The sequence below is a fragment of the Tetranychus urticae genome, chromosome 3 (assembly GCF_039701765.1).
Source record: "Tetranychus urticae isolate SD_2017Ah chromosome 3, NJAU_TeUrti_SD_1.0, whole genome shotgun sequence".
NCBI classification, from domain to species: domain Eukaryota; kingdom Metazoa; phylum Arthropoda; class Arachnida; order Trombidiformes; family Tetranychidae; genus Tetranychus; species Tetranychus urticae.
In genome coordinates, this window is record NC_142960.1 from 16,906,881 (window position 1) to 16,932,424 (window position 25,544).

A 25,544-nucleotide genomic window follows, 5' to 3' on the forward strand; every position below is an offset into this window, starting at 1 on the left:
GGTGAACTCGAAATAACAATTCAAATCCTTAAATCTTTATCTGGAACAGCCAAACGTATTTCCAAATTACTCGAACCAGCTGAAAGAGCGAAACGTCAAGTATCAGTAGTAGTGATAAAAAATGAAGATATATATTGTGGTTACTATGCTATCGCATTAGGTAAATTTTATGCTGATAAGACTTCAGAACAAGAAAGCCAATGGATATCTTTAAGAAGAAGAATAACAAAACTTAAAGCATTAGCAGCAAAGCTCTTTATGGATCTGAAAATCGATGCACTTGATGCAATGGACATGAATAAAATTGTAAAAATTCAGAACGCTTTGCCAGGATATCAAATCGTTATTGTAGACTCAAAAACGAGGCTCAAAATATTTGCTGGTCCAACAGCTAACAAAAGGATATTTTTAGAGTATACTGACAATCATTTCAACCTCATCACCAAAATCAATGGTTACATGCAGTGTAATAATTTTTGTGTTCATTGTTGGGTTAAACTACGAGATGACAAACATATCTGTAAAGATGCTTGTCAAATGTGCTCTGTGTTTCCAGCTTGTTCTGTTACTGAATCAGTGTTATGTGACAAATGCAACCGGACATTTAACAACAATATCTGCTTTGAAAACCATATTAAACGTGAAATCTGTGAATCTCGAATCAAGTGTAAAAATTGCTGGATAACCTACAAACGTAAGGATGGACATCGATGTGATTATTACAAGTGTGAAGGCTGCAAGCTTCTTTATACAACCACCCCACACTACTGCTTTATACGTCCCCACTCTATCTCGAAACTAAAAGAAGAGGATGAAAACTATGATGGCTCCCCTTTGTAAATAGGTTAAGTAAACGATTGTCTTCTCCTAGCTCATTCATTAAATCATCAATTATTATTAGATCATAATTTTGCGGTTCATCAACCAATCCTTCGTGATATTCAATGTTCTTATTTTTCGCGTATCGACTCTGCCACTGTCCATAACACCAAACAATTCGGGGTTGTGATTTCAACTTTGGAATAAGTAGTTTATGTTTATCAATAATAGATTCAACTAGAACTGTTTTTCCGCTCGATGTAGGTCCCGCTACCATACATGTGAAGGGATGTTTGAAGCTGTAGGATTCGATCATATTGATATCTCAAATGATCTATCTAGATTCTGTATATTTATATAACCTTTTTACGAAATGAGTTTTATACGAAAGGCAATTTTAATCATCAAATTTGTTTAATAAGCAAAAATCATGAATGGTTATTGAGGAATCAGCTGATACATAGAATAAGTAAGTTAAAAATTGATTAAATATGGCTGAAAATTAAATCAATCAGTTGCCTAAGAAAAATCATTTTTTCTCCATAACCTTCAGCTTTTTACGATTTGGACCAGCTTCAGTGTCTTCAACAAGATTCTCCTTTTTCCAGTTTTCTCGGAAATCATTGCGGACAGTCATCAAAGCTAACCCGTAAAGATTACGACCTTTCCAGATACCAGGATTTTCAGTTTCAACTGTGTCGGATGCACAACCAATACCAAAGTCCAATGCTTCAGAACAATAAACAATGGTCTTACTTCCCGTCATCAGAAGTTGTCGCTGGAGATACTTACTGGCACTGAATTTTGATTTTATCATAGCCACTAGTTTCCCGTAAATTATCTTTTCATAATCTTGTGCACCGCGTAAAGTTTCGATGAACTGCATAGGAGAGAACTGCCATGAGCCTTCATGTTTGAAGGGATGTTAATCAAAAAGACTGAAGCATGCATTTGATTTCGTTGAATCAAATATTTTGAAAAACGCTTCAACATTTTCACTTTTAGATTCGGACGGAGCACTGTTGATCACAATTGGAGTTGATTTTTCGACTTCCGACGCTGCATTGACTGAAACACTATTTGAAGACATGTTACGAAAGTTTTGGAGTAAAACAAAACAAGTAGAAGAAAACTTAGAAGTTGACTGCTGAAGAGCTTGTGAGAGAATGACTTTCTGTCAATTTTGGTCCTCATTTTATACGAATCTGAGGTGAACAGGAACGGATCAAAGGAATAGGTATAGCGCCCTCTGTATTGGCATTATACCAGATGGCAGCAAACTTACGATCAGAGGAAAATACCGACACAATTAAACCAAAAAATGTGTAATAAGACAAAATGTTTACTAGTAGTATAATAAAAGTTACAAAAAGTTTGCAAAAAGAGTAATAAAAGTTACAAAGGTTTGCAGAAAAGTGTAATAAAAGTTACAAAAAGTTTACAAAAAGAGTAATAAAAGTTACAAAAAGTTTGCAGCAAAGTGTATTAAAGTTACAAAAAGTTTACAAAAAGAGTAATAAAAGTTACAAAAAGTGCACAAAAAGAGTAATAAAAGTTACAAAAAGTTTGCAGCAAAGTGTAATAAAAGTTACAAAAAGTTTACAAAAAGAGTAATAAAAGTTACAAAGGTTTGCAGAAAAGTGTAATAAAAGTTACAAAAAGTTTACAAAAAGAGTAATAAAAGTTACAAAAAGTTTGCAAAAAGAGTAATAAAAGTTACAAAGGTTTGCAGAAAAGTGTAATAAAAGTTACAAAAAGTTTACAAAAAGAGTAATAAAAGTTACAAAAAGTTTGCAGCAAAGTGTATTAAAGTTACAAAAAGTTTACAAAAAGAGTAATAAAAGTTACAAAAAGTGCACAAAAAGAGTAATAAAAGTTACAAAAAGTTTGCAGCAAAGTGTAATAAAAGTTACAAAAAGTTTACAAAAAGAGTAATAAAAGTTACAAAAAGTTTACAAAAAGAGTAATAAAAGTTACAAAAAGTTTACAAAAAGAGTGCTAAAAAGTTACAAAAAGTTGAAGAAATTTATGATCGATCAGCTAAATCCGGCTTATACCCAAATGGACGTGTATCATTGCCAATTATCCATCGTTTGTTTGACATGGCTCTGTAAGTTTTAAGAAAATTCTTTGTGAAAACTTTGTGGGAAAATTTATCGGATATGATATTAGTTTGGTGCACTTTTAAAATTGTTTTACGACCTTCGGTGTAGTCTGATGCCATTTCACATAGTTTTTCAATTGTTATTAGATCTAAAGCCTTAGCACTTAACTTAATTCCTTTAACTTTTATAATAGCTTTTCGTTCATTGTTATCACTTACAACCTCATAAGCATAATTTTTCGGACCTAATGCAACAAACTTGTCACACTTTTTGTTAAGACCGATTTCATCAGTGAGTTCACCAAGATAATCACCACATTCTATTTTCCCATCATCATCTCTTTCTATGAATACGACGGAATCGGTATCAAAGTATAATACTCTCCCAGACCTTTGTTGTTCTATTTTTTGTAGTAAATTGAATAGTTCTAAACGTGCATAAGCTGTTACAAAACTTGCGACAGCAATGTTTGTTTTAGACTGTGGGGCTTTATCAGTATGTTCTTCTGAATATCTATGTTGAGCAATAATAACTGAATCAGTCACTTGATTGACCCCTAGAATTTCTTGTGTTACGTCGTTCATTAGGGTCCAAAGATCTGCATAATCACGCATAATGGATGTTTTTGTTAAATTTGAGTTCTGGGCGAATTTACCCCATAAACTGTTCAACATTAGTTTAGCTATACTTCGTTTACCAGGATTGCTTTGAATGTCTGAAGGATTAAGTTTAATCCCTTCGTGCTCTGCGTAATCTGTAATATAAGTAGCTTTTTGAACATCTGTTTCACACCAGGCAGGCCAACCAGACGACTCTTGTTTTATTTTAAGCCACATTTTAATATACTCAGAAAATAAATCAGCATTTCGCTCAAATTGAAGTACTTGGTAAATCTTAATAATGCGGTAACCAAATCTAACTGCTGTTTTCAACTCTTCTGAAGTCCAAGTATTTATTATCATACGCTCGGAATCATTATGTTTGCAATACGTCTGGATGTTCTCGGATACACATGTTCTACATAACGGGAATAGAAGTTTCTTATGAGCACGATAAGGTAAGATGGGGATATTTAGTCGAGCAGGAGGAAGAACTTTGCATTTAATGAATCCAAAATATTCACTAATATCATCTTCATCGAAATCTTCTTCTAATAATTTTGGATGACCAGCAGGAAACGCATTCTTTTTTAATACGTATGGATAAAGAGATGTGAAGTCTAGATACCTGATCCTTTCATTTGACGCACATACATGGTAGAATTTGATGTTATTTGTTCGACCTCCGAAAAAACTTTCACGAATATCTATATGACCTGCCTCTTTGATTGTATATCTATGTGAAATACGTTGCTTAATGTAGATGTGTTGATTTTTAAGCTGATTGAATTCATGCTCCCAAATCTCAGTTATTTTAAACCCTCGATGATTGTAGTATCTTCTTTTTTCTAATAGATTTTCGTAAATCTGACCAACACTCAAAGATCCATCTTGAGCTGAACTTATCATACTTCTATCCGTATAGCACTCGGGACAACCGTGAAAGAAACAGCCATAGAATTCAAATACATGTTTTGTTTCTGGTATAAAACCGTCTGCATAATATGGACCAATTCGAAATTCTCTCTTAATTTCATAAGAATTACCAATAATATGCTGTTGATAATCAAGCCAGCATGAAGCGGTTAACGATTGTTTTCTTGAACAGTATCCAGCATTGGGTGTGATGGCAAGTGTTGATGGAGCTAAGAGTCTAGCACGATAGACTTCAAGTGCAACTGAAGCTAAAGTGAATTTTCTTGTAAGCGGATTGATATCAGTAATTTCAGAAAACCTCTGATGAATTTCATCACAGATAACATCAAAATTTTCACGTCTGAGTCACAATAATCGATTAGTTCCTTGGAAAAGTTATATTCATAACCGGTATTAACCAGATCATTATGCCAAGCTATCAATTCACTTTTCATGTTTGGTTTCATATTATCAGGATCATAATTCGATAAATCTGGAACTTTACCAATGTAATTTTGATTTTCAGGTAAATTGAATAGATGAGGGAAGAATCCTTTTTTAGTTTCGGTCACATTAAAAGATTTGCATAAAGAACTCAAAGGCTGCATGAATAAGCAAAGAGAGTCGATGAAACGAATATTTTCCATTTTAATGAATGTCAGTTTAGAACCTTGCATGATTATACCAGGAACGGATGCAAATTGTCTCTGATAGAAGTCTTGAATTATAAAATGTCCATCATATCCTCTTTGATTGTGAGCAATGACAGTTACATTTGCATTGAGAGACCGTGCTTTGGGTGCAGCTTCACGATAAAGATAATCACAAAATAATTTGACGCATTCTTCTCCTTTGTACACTCTGCGTAAAATACCGCAATTTTCACAATTATCCGGTGATTTTATCAATGATGATAAATTGAAACATTTACTGCAGATTGTATAGGAGATCAGAAGATTTGGAACGTGTAGTAGACTATTGGATGATGCTGGAAGTTGCATTGACTCAATGTCATAAAAAACGTAGAATACCAGGTTTTCATCCTCTTCTTTTAGTTTCGAGATAGAGTGGGGACGTATAAAGCAGTAGTGTGGGGTGGTTGTATAAAGAAGCTTGCAGCCTTCACACTTGTAATAATCACATCGATGTCCATCCTTACGTTTGTAGGTTATCCAGCAATTTTTACACTTGATTCGAGATTCACAGATTTCACGTTTAATATGGTTTTCAAAGCAGATATTGTTGTTAAATGTCCGGTTGCATTTATCACATAACACTGATTCAGTAACAGAACAAGCTGGAAACACAGAGCACATTTGACAAGCATCTTTACAGATATGTTTGTCATCTCGTAGTTTAACCCAACAATGAACACAAAAATTATTACACTGCATGTAACCATTGATTTTGGTGATGAGGTTGAAATGATTGTCAGTATACTCTAAAAATATCCTTTTGTTAGCTGTTGGACCAGCAAATATTTTGAGCCTCGTTTTTGAGTCTACAATAACGATTTGATATCCTGGCAAAGCGTTCTGAATTTTTACAATTTTATTCATGTCCATTGCATCAAGTGCATCGATTTTCAGATCCATAAAGAGCTTTGCTGCTAATGCTTTAAGTTTTGTTATTCTTCTTCTTAAAGATATCCATTGGCTTTCTTGTTCTGAAGTCTTATCAGCATAAAATTTACCTAATGCGATAGCATAGTAACCACAATATATATCTTCATTTTTTATCACTACTACTGATACTTGACGTTTCGCTCTTTCAGCTGGTTCGAGTAATTTGGAAATACGTTTGGCTGTTCCAGATAAAGATTTAAGGATTTGAATTGTTATTTCGAGTTCACCTCCATCTAAAAAGCTACCACTTGATTGAGCTAGCTTCTCAGCACGGGCAAGAAATTCACTTTTGTCGAAATTTTTGGTTTTGAAATTCATGAAAAGTTGTCTATCATCACGAGGGTTATTGAAAGTTAGACTGATTATATCATTAGGGTTTGCTTCAGATATCATTTGTTGAACAAAACGCTCGTAAGCATCATTGATTGCTGATGATATTTCTAGTAAATCTACTGAACGATTTGTATTATTTACAATATCTGCACGGACAACTTTAGTAAGAGTATGAAAATTATCATTTTGTTGCCACTGACCTTCATCCTTCACAGTGAAGTTGATTATTGGATTTTCTTCCGTACCTTGACCGATTTGAAGAAAGTCCGATTGGTTTGAACAGTCATCATCATCATGGTTTGATTCATTGGATAATTCCTGCTCTTGGTTCTGGACGATGTTAGAAGTCATATCGGTATCACATTCAAATTCATTTTCAACAGCATCAATCAGTGATGAAACTGTATCGATGATGATAATTTCAGCATTGTCTGCAGTATCACTAGCAATATCCATTGACTCACATGAAACTGATTGAGAACAAGTTTCCACTACATGGTTATCACTTATTTCACCTAAGGAAACATCAAGACACAAGGCATCGGCTTCAGCATCATCCATTATTATTTCCTCTGGAATATCAACAGACATACAAATATCATCATCTTCACGATTACACATTGAAGCATCAAGAACAAGTTCACAATAGTTTGACGGGTACATATAACGTCGAGACATTTTGTTGATATTGAAATGTTGAATCAATAGATGAAAACACAAACAGTAAAATAAAAATCACAAATATAATTCAAAGATGGAACTCGAATGAAAACTTCACGATGGAAAGAACAAAAACAAGAAATGAAAACTAAAGAAAAGATGATGAGCAAGAAACACAGGTTGAAGGGATTGACACAAGAAAGAAAAAACTAGAAGTTTAGAAGTTAAGGTAAGAAAGTCAAAAGTATACTGATACTCTTCAAAAAAAGTGAATTGCTTTTAAAGTAAAATTTTGAACAATGAGAGTGAGCGCAAAAAGAGCAAGGTGCATGGTAAATGTTATGAAATTTTGAGAACTGTTTATTGTATTATGTACTTTACAACTTCTTCGCTGGTAAAATAATTGAAAAGGAAGAAAAAACAACGCTTGATTATAAGTTTTGACTTTATTGCCCCTAGACGAGGACAGGTGCAGATAGCAATATAATCTAACTAAAAGTTTTCACGTTTATTGCCGTTATAAAATGACCCTTCACGGTCACTTCTAGACGGGAGCCCCTTCGAGCTCACTCCTGAACCTCCACCCCTTTTTTTACCTGAGACTAGTTTTACTTCTCTCAGCGCGAAGAGTTGACAATATTTGGCTCCGCCCATTTGACTCTGCCCTTCTTACTTACTACTCTCAATTGAATCAATTTTGCTCGACTGAGTAATTTATTTAATTCAGAGGTTGTTTACATTTTATGCATTCGATTAATGCAAATGTAACATTTAATTCCTTGTTCTGGTTGCAAATAAATCATTACTTCAATTGCTTCTTCACTTCGTGCTTGGTTGAATCTTCCAGGTTCGAGTTTATTTTTAACTCTTTTTCTGTTTCCATTTTTAGACTCAATTTAAATCATAACTTTCTTAATCGTCATCTTCCATTCAAATCAAGGATTGTGATATCGAACAGGTAGAGCAAGGACATTGCAACTTTCGAAATGCAGTTCACTCAATTTTCTTACAATTATCAGTCAATATTTATTTAGATTCGTTCATTATTTAAATTGAACATATTGGATCAGTGCAACACAGATCAAATCAAAACAGATGAGATGAAAATAAGGAATCTTACTTGAATTGTCTCTGCACTTGCAATTGATCGCTCGATTTTCCCTCAATTTCCTTTCCTTTTTCAAATATTTTGTCTCATTATTTCAATAAATGTTATTTACTTCTTTAATGGTAACTATGATCGTCTACTTTTCACCCTTTTTGTGATCACTTTAATTGAGCTTAAATTGAATAAGGTTCTTCATCTATTTAGCGATTTATTGATGTTAGTATCTTGTGTCAGTTGTTAAAACCAGACTTTTTGATGCATTATGACTTCTCATCACATTAACAATTAACAGAGTTATTTAGCCTTTAACTTGTAAGTACAGCTCTTCATATCAATCCTTGTTTTATTCATTTTACAGTATAAAGATGTTGATGTTACTTATTGGTTCTAGTTTACAGTATTGAACTTGATTCAGTCTAGACTAGATATGTAACAGATTGTATCAATTGAATTTTGTCATTCAATAATATTTATTTCAAATGTTCTGTTAGAAGCACTTGAAGCAAACAAGTAACATTTCCAGCCTTTTCTTACAGTTGTAACTAATGTCGATTTATGCACGAGTTTAAAGAGTTTAGCACTTGCGAACAAATGACTTCTAGGACTGAATGTATTGATTTAGACTTTCATTTCTTAAACTGTTTGCTTTGTAGTCTACAATTTAGCAATATTGTATCCAAATGGATCCAAAATTAATTTCGTAGTCATAAAAATGGATTTTGAATTTTAATTCAAACATCTTCAGACTATCAATTTGCGCAGTAAAACATCGAACTGAATCAATTATATTGTAGTCCCAGTCTCTTAGAAAGCGAAGTACTGAGTTACATTTAATGACATTTGCATCAGACAGATATTTATGGGTAATTAATGAACTTAAGTTAACTTCCCTTAACTGATTCTAACAAATTAATAAGTAATAAGAATTAAACCATTAAATAATAAGAGGTAATTAATGAGGTTGATCGGCATATTCAATGTTGCATAAGATTGTATTTCTGATGTCCTCATACTTGAGGAGTGTACTAATGTGGCTGATTGCTGGTCAATATGTTTGTCAACTAAGCATTTAATATTGGTAAGCAAATACAAAGACCAAAGTACAACAAATAAGATTGTTATGAAAAACGTATTCTGTGGTTCAATCAAACTGTTTGTTGTATCAGCACTCCTCCATGTGTCCGTACAACTGGACTGTTACTTAATAATCCAAACCATCTGACGATTCCTGACTTGATGAGTTTATTATTATAACAAAATATGATATTTCAATGGATAGTCTGAAGTAGCTTCCCAAGTCTTCCAAATTATTACGAAACTTGCGAGTAATGAAAACATTTGAAAGCATAAATGGATTTGAAGTATTTGAAAAGCATAAGTTGAATGTATTGTTGAATGGAAATAACTCTGAACATGAAATCTGAAAAAATGAATTTCACCATCATTATCCATTACAAGTAGTGGTTATTAAAGAATGATGGACATTTTGACCTGAATCTTTGGAAAGTTAGAAGGCTCATTAGAGTATCGACCATTGAATATCAATATTTTTCTAAATGATGTTTCATAACATGGTGACTGTTTACCCTTCTGAGTATTCATTGAGTACATCAATGTTTACTCTTTTCAACCGAACCTTTTCATTCGAAAAATTTTCATCTCAAAGAAGATTCTACCAAATTCGATAACATTTCAAAGTTCATTTCAGCCTTAAGAACGATTTTCTCAAACTTCTATCAGAATTTCTTTTCGATTCCTCAACCTTGTAAACTGACCATTTGCTTTACATCAAAATTTAAATAAACAACAACTTGGACTGAAAAGATTTACATTTTTATTTGGGAAAAATGACAATAAAAAGTCTAAATTTACATATTCTTTACATGGAAACATTATCATGAACAAAAGACTGGAATGTTTTCTCAATGAAATTATGAACAGTTGACGAACTGTGAAAAGACAGTTGAGTTGAGCGTTAAATGAGTCTGAAAAGTTTAAGCATTGATTAGCCTTTAAAGTGTCTAATTATTTCTCAATCAACCAGATTGATTTCATATTACATGATGTTTATATAATCAGTTAAAGTAACATGTTTTCTTTCATCCTTTTCCACCTTCCATCCTGTAATCATCTTTACCCTTTTCATCATTTCCATCGCCATTATCATAATTTCTGGCAACTCATTGATCTTCAGAGATTTGACTGGAAACAAGTTCAGTGAAATGGGAACCCAAGTGTTCACTGGTTTAACCAATCTTAAAAAATTGTAAGTTAAAGCGATTTTTTGTTTTCTTTCCTCATTTCTGGTTCAACTTTAATTATCATCATTATCCTGATTTATCTTGATCAATGTTTCTTCTTGCAAGTTGAAACTTTGAAACTCTTTTTCTTCTTCATTTTCACTCCTTCTTTTCCTTCCCTGTTGCCTGATAAATTATTAATCTTTACCTTTTCGCAACTTGAAACTTATCAAATAACACTTACTCAAGATGCTTATTGAGTTGTATAACAAGTTTAACCTCTTTTTTCAACACTTTTCACGCTCATCAGATGATTCATGAATATTGAATCGCTTCAATGATGAAAATATTTCATGATCGTCTAGCTGACAATCATTTTAATAGACTGATTTATCATCATCATTATTGAATCATTTTGTTTGTTGTCAGTGAAATTCATTGAAAATTTTGATATAAAACAAAAATTGAATCAAGTTACAGTGAAAAGTTTCATTAAACTGATAGATCAATTGATGGATGACATTGATCAATAAAAGCAATTTATTCAACTAATGAAATGTTTCAATTAAATGACTAAATGAAGAAAGCATTCAATTCAATGAAACTCATTTTCCACCGAGTATGAATTTTTAATGAATAGAATAATTGAAATCGGAAAATTCTATCAACTATTAGAATGTTAAAGTTGAAATTTATTTTTAGCAAAATTTTTGACCATTTAGTAGTTCATTTAATTTCCAATAAAAAGTATTTCAAAGAGATAAAACAAGAATAGGCTTGGAAATTCAATTTTGACTAAACATTCAAATTCAACAGAATTTTATCAGAAACTTTGGCTCTAAAATCATCAGAGTTTTGATATTGAGTTCCAAATGTTATGTTAGATAATGAAAGTCTTTTCATTTGCAGCATTTTTTACTCGAATCGCGAGAATACATATTGATACAAAGGATGATTTGCTGCTGAATGCCTTTTGTCTTGCCTTTCAACTGGACAATAGACTTTAATGTCAATTGCAGTGTTTTGATGAAAAAATCTGATCATTTCTATGAACATCCATTAGTATATTATTTTGATAACAAAATGAGAAAGCGATATCAATTGCCTAAAGCAGTTGGAGGAACTGCATCTTCGAACTGTCCGATGTTTTTTACAAATAACTTCCAATACTCATCTTGATTGTCTTTTCGAAATGGCTAATCATATTATTATTATATTTCCACTCATTCAGGGATTGCATTTGGTGATTGACTTTGCTCCTAAAAGCGTTACAAGTTTGATGGGCTTTCATCATTCGTCTGGCTTTTGTCTTCTTTGAGATCAAGGCTTCGAAGTCACAAAGTCATAGCTTTACTCGGGCGATTATCTCTTGTCAAAGATTCAGACAGTTTGAAGACAGTTTAATGATATTTTGGTTAACTTGATTTTAATTAATAACATTATTCTCAACTTAGTTTGTCTTAAAAAAGGTGATTTAGCTAATATTCAATTTATTGAACTTGTTGTGCCAACAAATGTAAGATTATTAGCACCAATCAACAGAAATTATGGAAACATTTTCATGTTGATTAACACCGCAATTTAAATGCATGTTAGCTTCAGAAAAGTTAATCTTTTTCTTGTAACTCTTTTTGTGTTCATCTTGTAACCTTGTTTGTAGCATTAACAAAATGGTAAAAGGGTGACTTTTTCATTAACTCAATGACATGCTCATGATAACGCATAATTGACATGAGTTTCAGTCTCAGTAAGGCAAGCTTGAATATCATTACTGTAACCTTAATTTGATAACAATCTTGGTCAATTTCGGTCAGCTTTTCTCTTCTTCCATCAACATTATCCATTCTGCCATTTGTAAGACAAATTCATCTGCATATCAACTTGTTACCATTCAATGTCAGAATAATTTATCAATTTTTCCCATTCTATTCATTTCAACTCGTATTCATTCATCAAATTTTCGAGCCTTTCTCAAGCGAACCTTCCATTTCAGCTCATTATAAATCATATTCAATCCAATTCGATTTAATTCACTAGAAACAAATGATGAGAATAGCAATTGTAAGTTGATCTATTAGGTTAGTTGAAGGGCGACCAGTTCCCTTGTCCTTTAACCTTATCTTGAAACAATAAGAAATGATGAAAACTCCTTGCCTGTGGAAGATTCAACCTTAGATCTGCTTAAAGCTTAAGTTGGACGAAAACTGAAACACTCTGAATGGGGAAAATTGTAAATGTATTTGATCGATATTATTCTGTAAAAGATGTTGAGTTTGAACGTTTCTTTGATGGTCAATCTCAACCTAATCTAGAAGTGCATCACATAAATTAAGTGGATTAATGTGTATTATAAGTGATGAGTTAATCCAAGTGAGAAATTTGCTCAACTCTAACCATTCTGAGAAAAGTTCAACTCACCATTATGAAAGATTCTTATTGCTCGAAACTCTCGTCTTTCAATGAAAACTTGTCCTTCACTTAAATGGATGAAATTCATGAAATCTCAACATTTCATTTATGAAAATGCATTTCCATACTTTCCCATTGATTAAATTAGATCTTAAATTAAATTATTTTCTCATTTTCTGTTTACATCAAGTTTGGCCCATTTTCCTGGTTACAAGTTTTCCTCTTCTCAAATTACCGTTTAGTTGAAAATCAAAATTTTTTCATTTCAATTTTTCTTTTGATGAAACGATAATCCTTCTTTAAAACTGAGAGCAAACTAATTTTGGGAAGAAACTTATTTTTATAACAAAACAGAAAACCATTTGAAAAGATTAAATTGTGAAAGTCAATTGTAATTGTAAACTTTTAACCCTGAAACAGCTTTTAGATAACAGATTATTGCTGCATAATGGCTCAAGGAAATCATTAGAAGCGGAAAATGGTTACTTTTTTAGGCACAATGACCAACTTTAATGATGCTTGGTTAGTGCAGAAGCACAGAATAACAAAAAGGTCAGATTCGACAGCAATGAGCATAAGCTTTTCCAAAACTATTCAGAATAATCCTGAACTTCCATCTTACGAATCATACCTTCAGTGCATTGCAACATTTAGGAATCTCGCTTTGGACTTGGTTAGTTGAAAGCTAATCAAGTCGCTTTGGGCTCCAAACAACAAAAGACAAAATAACAAATGCAAATGAGCAAAACAACAAGCAAAAAGTTAATGCCAATTAAATTCACACTTTTCGTACAATTTATCAAACCGGAGGAATTCATTTCATCGATTAAACTGATAATCAGACACTTTTCTCATGGATTTATTTTGCATTATTGTTGAGAAAAGAAATTGACTCTCAGAAAATTTTCCGAAGTTGATCACATTAACCAACTAAAGCCAAATAGAGTTGTAAACTTTTCCTTACAGATTCACCATTCTGTCCTTTTACAACCTTGTTATTCAACTAGAAAATATTTTTTCCGAATTCATGACAGAACTGAAATTCACTTGCAAGCCTATTTCTCAGATTATCGTCTCTCATTTAGATAAATATTTGTGTGTTTTATGATGTATTATCTATGCTTTACTTTGATCTTCAACAAGCACTTCCATGATTACACGATCCATACAATGCTTAAAGTTATTTATTGACCTTTGCAGGAATAAACAATTTTACTGTGTTTACCAAAAAATCGAAAAGTTTCGGGATTGAAATCGCAAGAAATGCACAAGAGCCTAAATGCATTTTCAAAAAGTTTTGACTTGAAAATCATTTCAACTTTATTTGACTTGAAAGATCAGTAAACCTTTGAAATGGCTTCCATTGTATCCTTGATTTTTGCACAAAACATTTCGCTTCTAAAACAACTGACTCACTTGTTGATTTGGTGTAATAAAACATTTCAAGATAAAGTTATTGAAATGATTTCCTAAAATAACTCAATAAGATTTGGAATCGCTTTCCAAACCCATTTCCAATCTACTTTTCTTCGCTACTTGAATATCTCATTGTGCTGAGTACATCTGAATACATACGTATAACAACAATAAAATTGTGTCACAAGCAATAATAATAATAATATCCAAATGTACAAAAGATACTCAACTCTGTTCCTTTTACTCTTATCATTACCATTTATTCATACATATTTATACAGCAATGGATATCATTTTTATCTTGCACTTTTTATTCAAACATTTGATTTATATTTTGTTTTTTTCTTCTACTTCTTCTTTCATCCATTCCATCATTTTCAATAAAATTTGCATGGAATCAAAGACTCTGAATAACAGCTTTTGTTTTTCATTCTAATTCTTTCCACTTTTTACTTCATCATTTATAACATTTGCATTGTCAATCCTTGTAAACCAAAGGAAAAGTTATCAACTACTGGGAGTGAATTTCGATAAAATCGATAGCGAAACAATTTTCAAGAACATAATCAATTATCTTGAAACAAAACAAGTTGATTATTTAAATGAAAATGAAAACAATTTCCAATTCAAATAGCAATGCAATAAAAGAAAATTCATATTTTTTCACTTTTCTTTTCAAATCAGATGCACTTTCACTATTAATTTGAATAAATTAACATTCATTATAACAGTTAACTTATTCAACTAAATGATTGACTATTGTGCAGCAATTGAGTTCATCAATGACCAATAATCTTATTGCAGGTAAAGAATTGTGTTTTCAACCTTTTTATTGATTTACTTGTTTCACTCTAATTGTAACTTCATTTACAGCCATCATTAGTTTTGTGCCTCGAGCTGCTTTCGCTGCTGATTTCGCATCTTTGACATTTTATTTGCCGTTTCATTCACAACTTGCAATGGAAGAATCTCTTTTTTTGTATTGAAAGCTAATAATGAGGGAAAAAATCTTAGAATTCTTTCATGCTAAAACAAGTTCCAGGTTCACTATACTTACGGGAATTTTGTGAGCTATTTTAGTGCAAAAACATGTGAATTTTGATTTCTGAGTAACGACAAAAATAATGTAAATTTTAGTCATCAAAATATGAATTTAGAAAGTGAAAAGTGTGAATAGTTCAATCTTGTAAACAAAATTTGAAAAGCAAATTTGATTTACCTTTCCAATACGAAACTTATTGTAATTTGCCGGTTTCAGGTAATCTGATTAAGTAATTTACGTTGAATTGGAAAGTTTTCTTGGTTAAAGTCAGATAAAGTCAATACATGTAAATTTTGGCACTTTTCAAAGCAATATTAATCCAGTTTATTTGGAGTTGCTTTTAGAGTAAATCTAGATAGATTAAAATAAATGAAAATTTTCATCGGATCTTTGATCATAACGAGAAAAACGCAAATATTATTTTGGTAACACCTTCGAAACAGTGAAGCCATTTTTATGTTCACTTTTCTGACCCTTTTCTGACTTTTCTGAACTTTAATCCTTTGAATGTAAATTGAGTTACAACTATTCCAATGGTAATCACCTGAGTTATAAGCACATCTTGTTGAGTCCGCAAGTAATTGTCATTGAGATATTCGACACCATATATCCTTGACACTCGTTTGTACTAATAAATTTTGACCAAGAGGTCAGATTTTGATCTTTGGTCAGTATAATTCCCAAAATTGAAGACCCAGAGATTCTCAAGATTTTCAAGGAAATCAAAGATAATTCAGTTATTTTACCTTCAAATGTCATTAGTAGGTCATTGGTGTTTATATTGATCTGGACAAAAGAACTTGTCTTCTCTTTAAATTTCCAATTTCTTTGGCTGCTTTACTAGTTGGCGACTTGATTCTAGGTTTGATGTGTATATAGTAGCACATATGGAATATTTAGGTAATCACCATGATGATATGATCTTACTCAACAGTTGGCGGTAAACAATTAAACAAGTCAATTTATTTTAAGATTTTGATCTTTTATTTAATTAGTTGCCATTTACAAATCGAATCCAAAATAAGAATTGACGCGCACGATACCTGATAAAACAAAATATTTCTAATTCTCGCGTGGCGATTGAGAAGTCAATTGAGAACTAATTTTCAAGTCGTTAACTCATATATAATGAATATATGGTAATTCTGAAATCTTCTTGTTTCCACTTAAATGTTTGGCGGCATTTCAAGGATTCTATGAGTATCAAGCCACTCCAAAATTTGCGAGTGAGTTCTTGGAGTCCGCTCGTAACGATCATATTCGATAATTATTTGGTTTGCCCGAATTCTTTTCTCAGTCATCCTGTTCAAACCATCAAAATGTCGTTTTTCTAAGTTTGGCTCAGTGAGCATCTAATGATATTGCTTGTAACTCTTCCGCCAGTATTTTCGATATTTCTGACATTCGAACTATGAGTTTCTGCAAATTGAAGGGTCATTTCTTCGAAACCTCAAGTTCATTCAAGGTCACTTCATCATTTGACCTCTAAATGACATTTCAAGGTCATTTTTTAAATTTTTTCAGATTGTTTGATGTTTGTTAAATGTTTCATAATTCCTGCTTATCAAATTATCAGTTTTTTCATACCGTTCAATACATTGAGTTAGCTGAAAAATGGTAACTGATATTGAATTTGCATAGTTATCTGATATCTGCTCAAGAACTATGTTTGCATACAATTGAGATGCATGCAATAAATTTAGGTGTGATTGGCGTATCTTTGTTGTCATTAACCTACTCTGATGTTCTTTTTTCTGAAACCCAAGTTCACAAATTCGAAATTCATAAAATTTGTACAGTAAATTGTCAGATAATGAAGATGCAAAATAATGAGAACTAAATATAATTCGAATTCGGTGATTTTTCTATTTTTGTACATTTTAATGTTACATTTAAGTAATTTTATTCTTTACAAATGTTGGAACCATGATCTTGAATCGATTATTCAATGATATTAACATTTTCAGTTATCATGGTAACATTACAGTCGCTCCGAACACATTTCCAATCGAATCTAAAGTACATCGAGTGAGTAAAGCATCTCATAAATCAAATTCTTACTATTACGTTTATCTATTATTTATCCATGTTTGAAATATTTGAAACAAAACATCAAAGTGATCAAACCTAATAAGTTTGATTCAAGCCTGAAAATTGGTTAAACTAATTAAATTTGGAAGCTGAATTAGCCCCTCAAGTGTATTGAAACGTAAAGGATTAAAGGATTGGTCAAGCAGGAAAGGACCCTTTGATACCGATCTCAAACTGAGAAAGGTTGTGTCATAATCCAATAGAAGGACTAAAAGCTATTTAAACTTCCATTATTATCCTTAGTTATTGCATTTCTAGAGCAACTAAAGTGGTTTAAACTAATAATCAGTCTCTTAATGGAGAACTCATGTTTAGAAACTTTTCCAGATTAGAAACAATATCATGAGATATGTCAAAAACTGGACCCAAAGAATCACTCCTAATTTAGTAATTTAATTGATCTTTACTTTTATCTTATAATTGTCCTTCTGGACACATTCATCTAACATTTCAAGTCATTTCTTCCTGAATGATACAAACCCGTTGACAAGTCTATAAACACAAATTACTCATGATAATGTTTACAATGAAAAATACGATTCTGTTGATCGAATGTAAAAAACATCTCAAAATGCAAATACTTAATGTATTCAAGTTTACTTATCGATATAAAATTATTCAAAGTTAATGTTGAATTGATTAAAATGGCTTGAAAGTAGTTCAACAATCAACTCTCAACCCAAAGCAATATCGAGTTATTAAAAGCTATTTAAAATTGAAATGTCAGTTTACTCAATCAAATTGAAAGTTAAACTTGGGACAAATTTCCAATAACATCATTAATATCGACTGTTACCTGACAATTTTCAATTTTTTAGATTCCAATAAACGATGAAACTCCACAAAAAAGTGACAATAAATCTCAATAGCTTATCAAAAGCATCATTATTATCATTGATATTGTTTCGACTTTTCAATCGACTTGAAGCATTCCCATAAACCCAAGAGTAACTCGATACTCTTAAAAATAAAGTTCAAGCTTATTTACAAAACAATTTCAACTGATAAACTTGAACTTGTCCAGTTAAACAGGGAATGAGAAACTCCAAGTAAATCGTTTGATTTACAACCAAATGACATTCCCTCAAGCATTCCAAGTAAACTGGTTGAATAAACGTTCACTCATTATCATTACAATTATATATTGTTTAAGTCATCCAATTGTGAATTTGATTCCTTCCCTTTGACATGATGTTGTTCCTGTTATTGTTTTCCACTGAATCATCAGAAATTATCATCCAGTAAACAGTAAGAATGACAAAGAAAAAGGTCAAATAAGGAAACAAACAAACAGTTGGAATAAAAAAAGGACAAGTTAAACAGTCCAAGTGAAGGAAGGAAAAAAGAGATTCTCATGAAAAGAACAATGATTCTGGTTATTTTGTTCCACTTTTCTTCTCCTCTTTTCTTCTTCCTTCTCCATCTCTTAATGATAACAAACCATTTTTTGGTAAACGCAAAAAACACATTCCCTTGTACCTTTCATCGAACATTGACCATCTTCCTATTTATCTGGTCATTCAGGTTCAACTGTTTAACTTGCTTTGATAACAATATTATTATCATCATTATTGATTCCCTCAACTATTTACAAGTTTAATGGCAAATAATGACCATAATACAATGTAATATTAACGAAAACAGATTGACTCCTTTGTCTGGTTAAGGTTTATAACGTATTTATAATATTCAGATAAACTTGGTCAATGTTTTCCCTCTTCTGGTTCAAACTTATTCATTTATCGTTCATCATGATCATTGTTAACCTTTAAATGTTGTTGTAAACATCCATTTGGATTGTTTATTTCAATTTTGGGTCAATCCATTTTCATCCATTCCATTCAATTGGATAGCAAATAAACAAAGAAAAACAAAGGAAAAACAGATTGGTCAACATTGAGGCCAGAATCAATTTTACTCAACTGGAATTTTCAGATTCAAGTTAAAATGACAACTTTTAACTCCAACTCAATCTACAGATTGAAACCAATTAAGAACAGAATCAGTTCTAAACTCGAAATCTGACAACTCCGTTCAACAAGTACAAAAAGTTGATAAAAGTTGGAAAAGTTTGTAAACAGAAATTCATTAAAAACTCATATTTCGAGTTTGAATCTGACTAGAATTTATAAGGAAGAAAATTCTCTGTCAAATGAATTGAATTTAGAAATAAATTTTGCTTATTTTTTCGAACTCAAATTGTTCTATAAAGTGATGAAAATGTTCAATTTTTAAATCAATGGATTCGATCTTGTAACTTTCTTGTAATCAATGATAAATGCTTGATAAACATTTTTACAAAAGTGAGGATTTTGCTTTCGAAATGATGATGGAATCGATAATTTCAATTTCAATTCAAGATTTACTTTTTATCCCTTTTATCCCATGTTATGAGACCAGAAAATGATTATTCATTTGAAATGATTGTTTCCATTTCAACATTTCCACTGAAAATGATGATTAATGTTTGAACCTTTTTCTTGTAAAATATTTCAATGAAAGTAATTTTACTTTTCAATTTCAGATCGACTGACGAATTTAGATTTTGCTGTTTAGCTCGTCATGTACAGAACTGTCTTCCCGAACCCGATGAATTTTCCTCTTGTGAAGATTTACTTTCCAACCTGGTTTTGCGAATTTGCATCTGGATCTTGGGCGTTCTATCGATTGTCGGCAATTGCATGGTCATCTTTTGGCGAACAATGCATCGCTACCGAGCAGCCGTCTCTTCCTTTTTAATCGCCAACCTGGCCATTGGCGACCTTCTTATGGGCGTCTATTTGATCATTATTGGAACAGTCGACTTTACTTATCGAGGAAAATACTTCATCCATGATGCTCACTGGCGTTCATCGAAAATGTGCCAATTAGCCGGCTTCATATCAACACTTTCCTCTGAACTTTCCGTCTTCACCTTGACCGTAATCACTATTGACCGTTTCCTTCGGATAACCTTTCCATTGAGATTCCATCGTTTCAAGATGACCAATGCTCGCCTTGTTATACTGGCCACTTGGGTGTTCACTGTGATACTTGCTGGAGTGCCTTTACTTGATATTAAATATTTTGACAACTTTTATGGTCGATCGGGCGTTTGTTTGTCCCTTCACATAACCAACCAAAGACCAAATGGTTGGGAATATTCAGTTTTTGTTTTTTTGGTCCTCAATTTTATCTCTTTCACAACCATTGCCATTGCCTACATTTGGATGTTTACTGTTGCCAAGAACACTCGAAGTGCTTTAAAATCGTCCGACATTCGGCTTAGTTCCACCATGGCAAAGCGCATCATGCTCATTGTCATGACTGACTTTTGGTGTTGGATGCCAATCATTGCTCTTGGAGTTATTTCACTGAATGGTGTAAAGCTTCCTCCTCAAGTAAGTAACCCCAAATAACTATTTAACATAAAAGGTGATTCGTTGTGTCAATTGTCAATCTATTAATATATTAATATATTTGAAACTCTAGAAGTCATTACTTTTGCGCTTTCAACTCCTGTCAATGTGACAATCAGGTTGAAGATGCGTTTTATTGTAGTTTAACTTTCTATTTTTTACACTTCATTCATTCCAAACATTTACACATTTAATTTGAGATCAATTGGTTTCTGTGTTTGAGCAAAACAAACGTTTTAATTGCTATTTTTAGTCGAGTTAAAAAGGAATTCAATTCAAATATTGAATGTCATCAATTCGAACCCATGAGATGATAGAATCGATATAATCCATGTTTTCCCGAAATGTAATCCTTCATTTGATTAGTTTTTTTGATAGTCTAGAGTCACTAATTAGTTAAATCTTCATCTGTTTGTTTCAGCTTTGAGTTTCTATTAATAATAGCGATGAACTTTTAATGAATTGCTTTTTATCGAGATGAAGTCGAGAAAACATTTACTTCATTATTTTGACTTTGCATGGAGATTGTTCCACGTTCTCCACGAGTTTCTCTATTACTTTGTAATTCTCTATCGAGGCTTAAAATTGGTAAAAAGTAAAAATCTGTAAATCGAATCAAATTTATTCTTGATTTCATGAGTGCTGTAAGAAATGGAGGACAAAATTGCCAAGAAATCAGATTCTCATTAGAATAAGATTCAAAATTTTATGCTAATTTCAAAGATTCATTTTTGCTTTCGACGAAAATATGAAAATCATTGAAATGTATGAAGATACTGAAGTAATGAAAGTGAACGAAACAATCGGAATGGAAAGTATTCAAGTTGACATTTATGCTTTAAAATCTAACGAAACCGTTTCATTTTATCAGGCTAATCGGTTTGTTTAGTACAAATTGTATTAATAGATGTTTAACCACCATTCATGGGGGTGCATCTAAACCTCGAAATGTGAAAATCCATTTCCAAAATCGATTCATTTAACATAAAATTTCTAATCAAACGCCAAAGAAAATGGTTTCTACGCTTTATCCTATTCTTTTGGTCTTACATTCATTTTCATCTCACATTACTCTGGTCACTTGCAACTGATGTCAAAGGCCTTTGACTTTTTGCTAATTCAAGTTCAACCCAGCAATTGACGCAAACCGAATACCTAGTTAACTTGGCATTAAAAAAAGTGGCTTACACAGTCGATCCTGTCTAAGATAAGTTTCTTTGCCTTTCGAGTAATCACAAGTAAAAAGGCAATGAATAATCCAAGTATCAAAATGCTGAGAGAACCAGAGAAATGACCAAAAAGCAGGAAAAAACTAGCACCAAATGTCTTTCATCTATTCGTTGTGTTCAGTTTAGTCGTCCAGTTTACTGCAGCTCAACACATTGAGTTGATTTTATCGGAGTAAACATTTGACTAATTGTTACTTGAATGGTATGAATGAAGCAAATGATTGATTGGTTTGAGTTTGTTGATTAAATAATTGACATTTATTGCCATATCGAGCTGTCAATTGTTTATTAATATTGATTTGGTTTGCCATGTTCCTTCACAGCTTTCTTTATCAACACTGACCAAAATTAACTGATAATAAGGTAAATGACAATCAGATAAATTGCAATTCAATTAGAGCTTTTTGTTTGTGTTCATTTCAAAGGTTAATTATCTTTACTTGTTCTCAGTTAATTGACTTATTTTTGGCGATAATATTATAAACAATATATTAAGGTACAAACAATGAAAAGAACGACCATTATAAGAAGATTTCGTGACTTATCTTGTTATTGAACAGAGTGACCATTGATCAATGATGGACTTCATTATCTAAAGCTAACTTAATAAGCTTCAACAAACCAATTGACATTAAATCTTGACTAAAATACTAACAGAGAAAAGGTTTAACTTGTTTTTTTAGGTTCACTTTTCTGGTTAACTGAAAAGGTATTTCATTGTTTTCTGGTTTTATTAGGTTTAACAAGTTAATGGTCAAATCAAATTGCTGGTAACATTTATCAATAAGAAAATTATTCTCAACTCATTAAATGGTTACGATAATGAATTTAATAAGATAATCAATGATTCTCCTTTTGTTGAATGTGAAACAATTAAGGAAATTAAGTTTACAATTACCATAATATTTACAATAAAAACAAGTATTAAAGCGCTTCTATTTGGTTTACTCGATTCATTGTCTTACTTTTATTGTTATTACAATGTTAATCATCTTCTGTACAACAATTCATTACGCCTGTAATAATGAGTAAAACTAATTTCTTGCCTGCAATTAATCATCTTAGACCATTGAATAGATGATGGTTTCTTGGAATGAAATTAACTTTTCCATTTCATGTTAATCGTTTACCTTTCACTTTAGTTTTAAACATTCAAAGTTAATCATTTTTATCTTCATCATTCATAATTACCAAACAGTTTGAACATAATTCAACGCGAGGAGATCGACAAAGCTTGCCAAATCGAGAAACGCCAAGAGTTCTAGTGCAAGTCAAAATCGAACTGATTTCTGTGTCCTTAATTTACGTTATTTTGAATACCTTTTTGTAACAAGCTTGATTAAAATGAAAATTTTGACAGAAATCTGAATGACTCTCAAAGAGCGAAATTTTTTTGAATTTCGTAAATTCGTTTTCTGTCATTAGATGGAAATATTGATCACACCTGAGTCCTTCGCCTACTCTTTATCGACCGTTTCTTAATACCAATACTGAGACCAATTACTCGATCAATGAAATACAATTTGACAATAAAATAGATTTATGATACGAAATGTCAATTTTGCGAAAGACTAAATCCTCTGAAGTAAAAGGTCATAGAGAAAGAATGGGTCAGAGAAATCGAAGCTTAGGCTTGAGTATTTCAAATTTGCGTGGATTTGACTCACAGTGTCAATAGTTTCTCTGACAGTTGGTATCAACATTAGTTTAGGAATTGTCAAGACTTGAAGATCTCAACTCAACTTGCCTTATGATATAAAATATCAGCCTAAGTACATGTGAATGTGTCTTTTGAGGAAAAGGTTAAAGTGTCTCAATGATTTTACATACAATCTAATTATCGCTTCTCATAATGGCCATTACTCATTGACCTGGTACCTAGACTGTTTCAGGGATTAAGTTAGCCAAAAACTGACTTCATGGATATTGATGAATCCAAATAGTATCAATTTGAAGCTTAAAGCTTTGAGTATTCCTGCGTCTCCAGTATGAAAAGATTGGTCAGCAATACATTGGAGGACGAATCAGGTTATAGAGACTTAAGTTCGTAGTCAAAACGTTTCCATGAGCTATTCAAGTCTGAAATTAAAATTGGGTTATGAATTGGAGGCTAAACTGGTCCATGAGCATGTTTTTCATTGCATCCAGAATTTCGTCCATATGAGAAACATTTAGAGATATTTTGAGCCAAAATTTCCGATAAAGCTTCAATTGACTAAAAATTGATCAAGAAACGACCTTTTTAACCATTTTTGTCATAAAGTTGACTAATGCTGATCAAAATTGACGATGAAAATGTAATTGATAATGTCAAGCCTACCAGTTGCTAGTTACATAAAAGACTGCAAGTGTTTCTAATTTTATATCAAAAATTGAAAATTATTCATTCTAGTGAGTCAAATGTAAATGTGATTAGTTGATTGAGTCAAAATCAATCAACATCAATTGTGTTTATTGTCGTTAAACCTGTCGATGATGTCTATTAAATTGTGAGTCAAACCTCTACTCCGATAGCTCTGAACCAGAATGAAAAAGACATCCAAATTGACAAAAATTAATCGTTAAAAATGAGATTCTATTTTAAAATTAAATGTTTATCAGAATCAAATCAAGCTTAATGTGACAATAATAATGTAAAACAGACTGATGAGGGTTTAAAATTAAAGCAATTCATCAGACAATTGATTAATCATCCAAACCTTTGAGCCAATAATATATTTTACCGGTTACTTTAATTTTCAATTTTAACCTTTAACTTGTTATTGTCATCATTGCTATTAACTTTGGGTTTTACAATCAAATGGTTATCAATTAAAACCAGAAGATAAACCAGAACCCAAATGTTTGTCCAATGATAAGGAAAACAAAATTATTAGATGAATCAATCTTGTCAAATGAAATTAATTGTGGTTAATGGTTCAAGATTGTTTAACCTTTTTATTTGATTAGACGTAATTAAGATAAATCTTACGCATAAAGAATTGAATTATTAAACTAAATACAGCAATTAATAAATGACCATTTTAAGGGAACAAAAATTTTGACCAAAAATAAATTGCATCAATTTAGCTTTATAATTACATTCACTGTCAACTGCAAAGGTTATGAGGAAAAGGCGATTAAAGTCAACCTTTTTGTCCATTTTTGTCTCAACATTGAAACAATTTATCAACCAACTTATCGTCCAGTTTATGGAGCATTCATTTTAACTATTAAACTGAGCTTTAAAAGCCAATTAAATCGCTAAATCATCAACTATTGGAGAGACAATTAAACTGGACGTTTATTAGAATAGATTGCTGGACATTTGTTAAATGTCATTTGCAGACTTTTCATTTTGTAATGTTTTACCCTCTTAAAAACTCTCCTCTAGTGTGAGATCATTTTACTCAAAACGTAATAGTTATTGATTAATACTAAGATTAACGTGATTAAGGATGAATTAAGGATTAATTTAGCAAAAGATGTTTAATATTGTTTCCTTTCAGTCAAGTTCACTTTTTTAATTTTTTCTGGTTCAGAGGATTGAACTTGACCAACACTTTCTCTAATCAG

General features: G+C 31.7%; 1 protein-coding gene across 1 annotated transcript in view; it reads left to right on the top strand.

Annotated features, from left to right (window-relative positions):
* The window catches only part of LOC107362973 (G protein-coupled receptor GRL101-like), a 48,719-nt gene that overhangs the window by 19,514 nt on the left and 3,661 nt on the right, over window positions 1-25,544 (top strand). Inside the window, exons 16-17 of the mRNA XM_015930129.3 lie at window positions 10,359-10,430; window positions 19,887-20,742. Coding sequence (XP_015785615.2) covers window positions 10,359-10,430; window positions 19,887-20,742 — 928 coding nt within the window. The remainder of the gene's footprint in view (window positions 1-10,358; window positions 10,431-19,886; window positions 20,743-25,544) is intronic.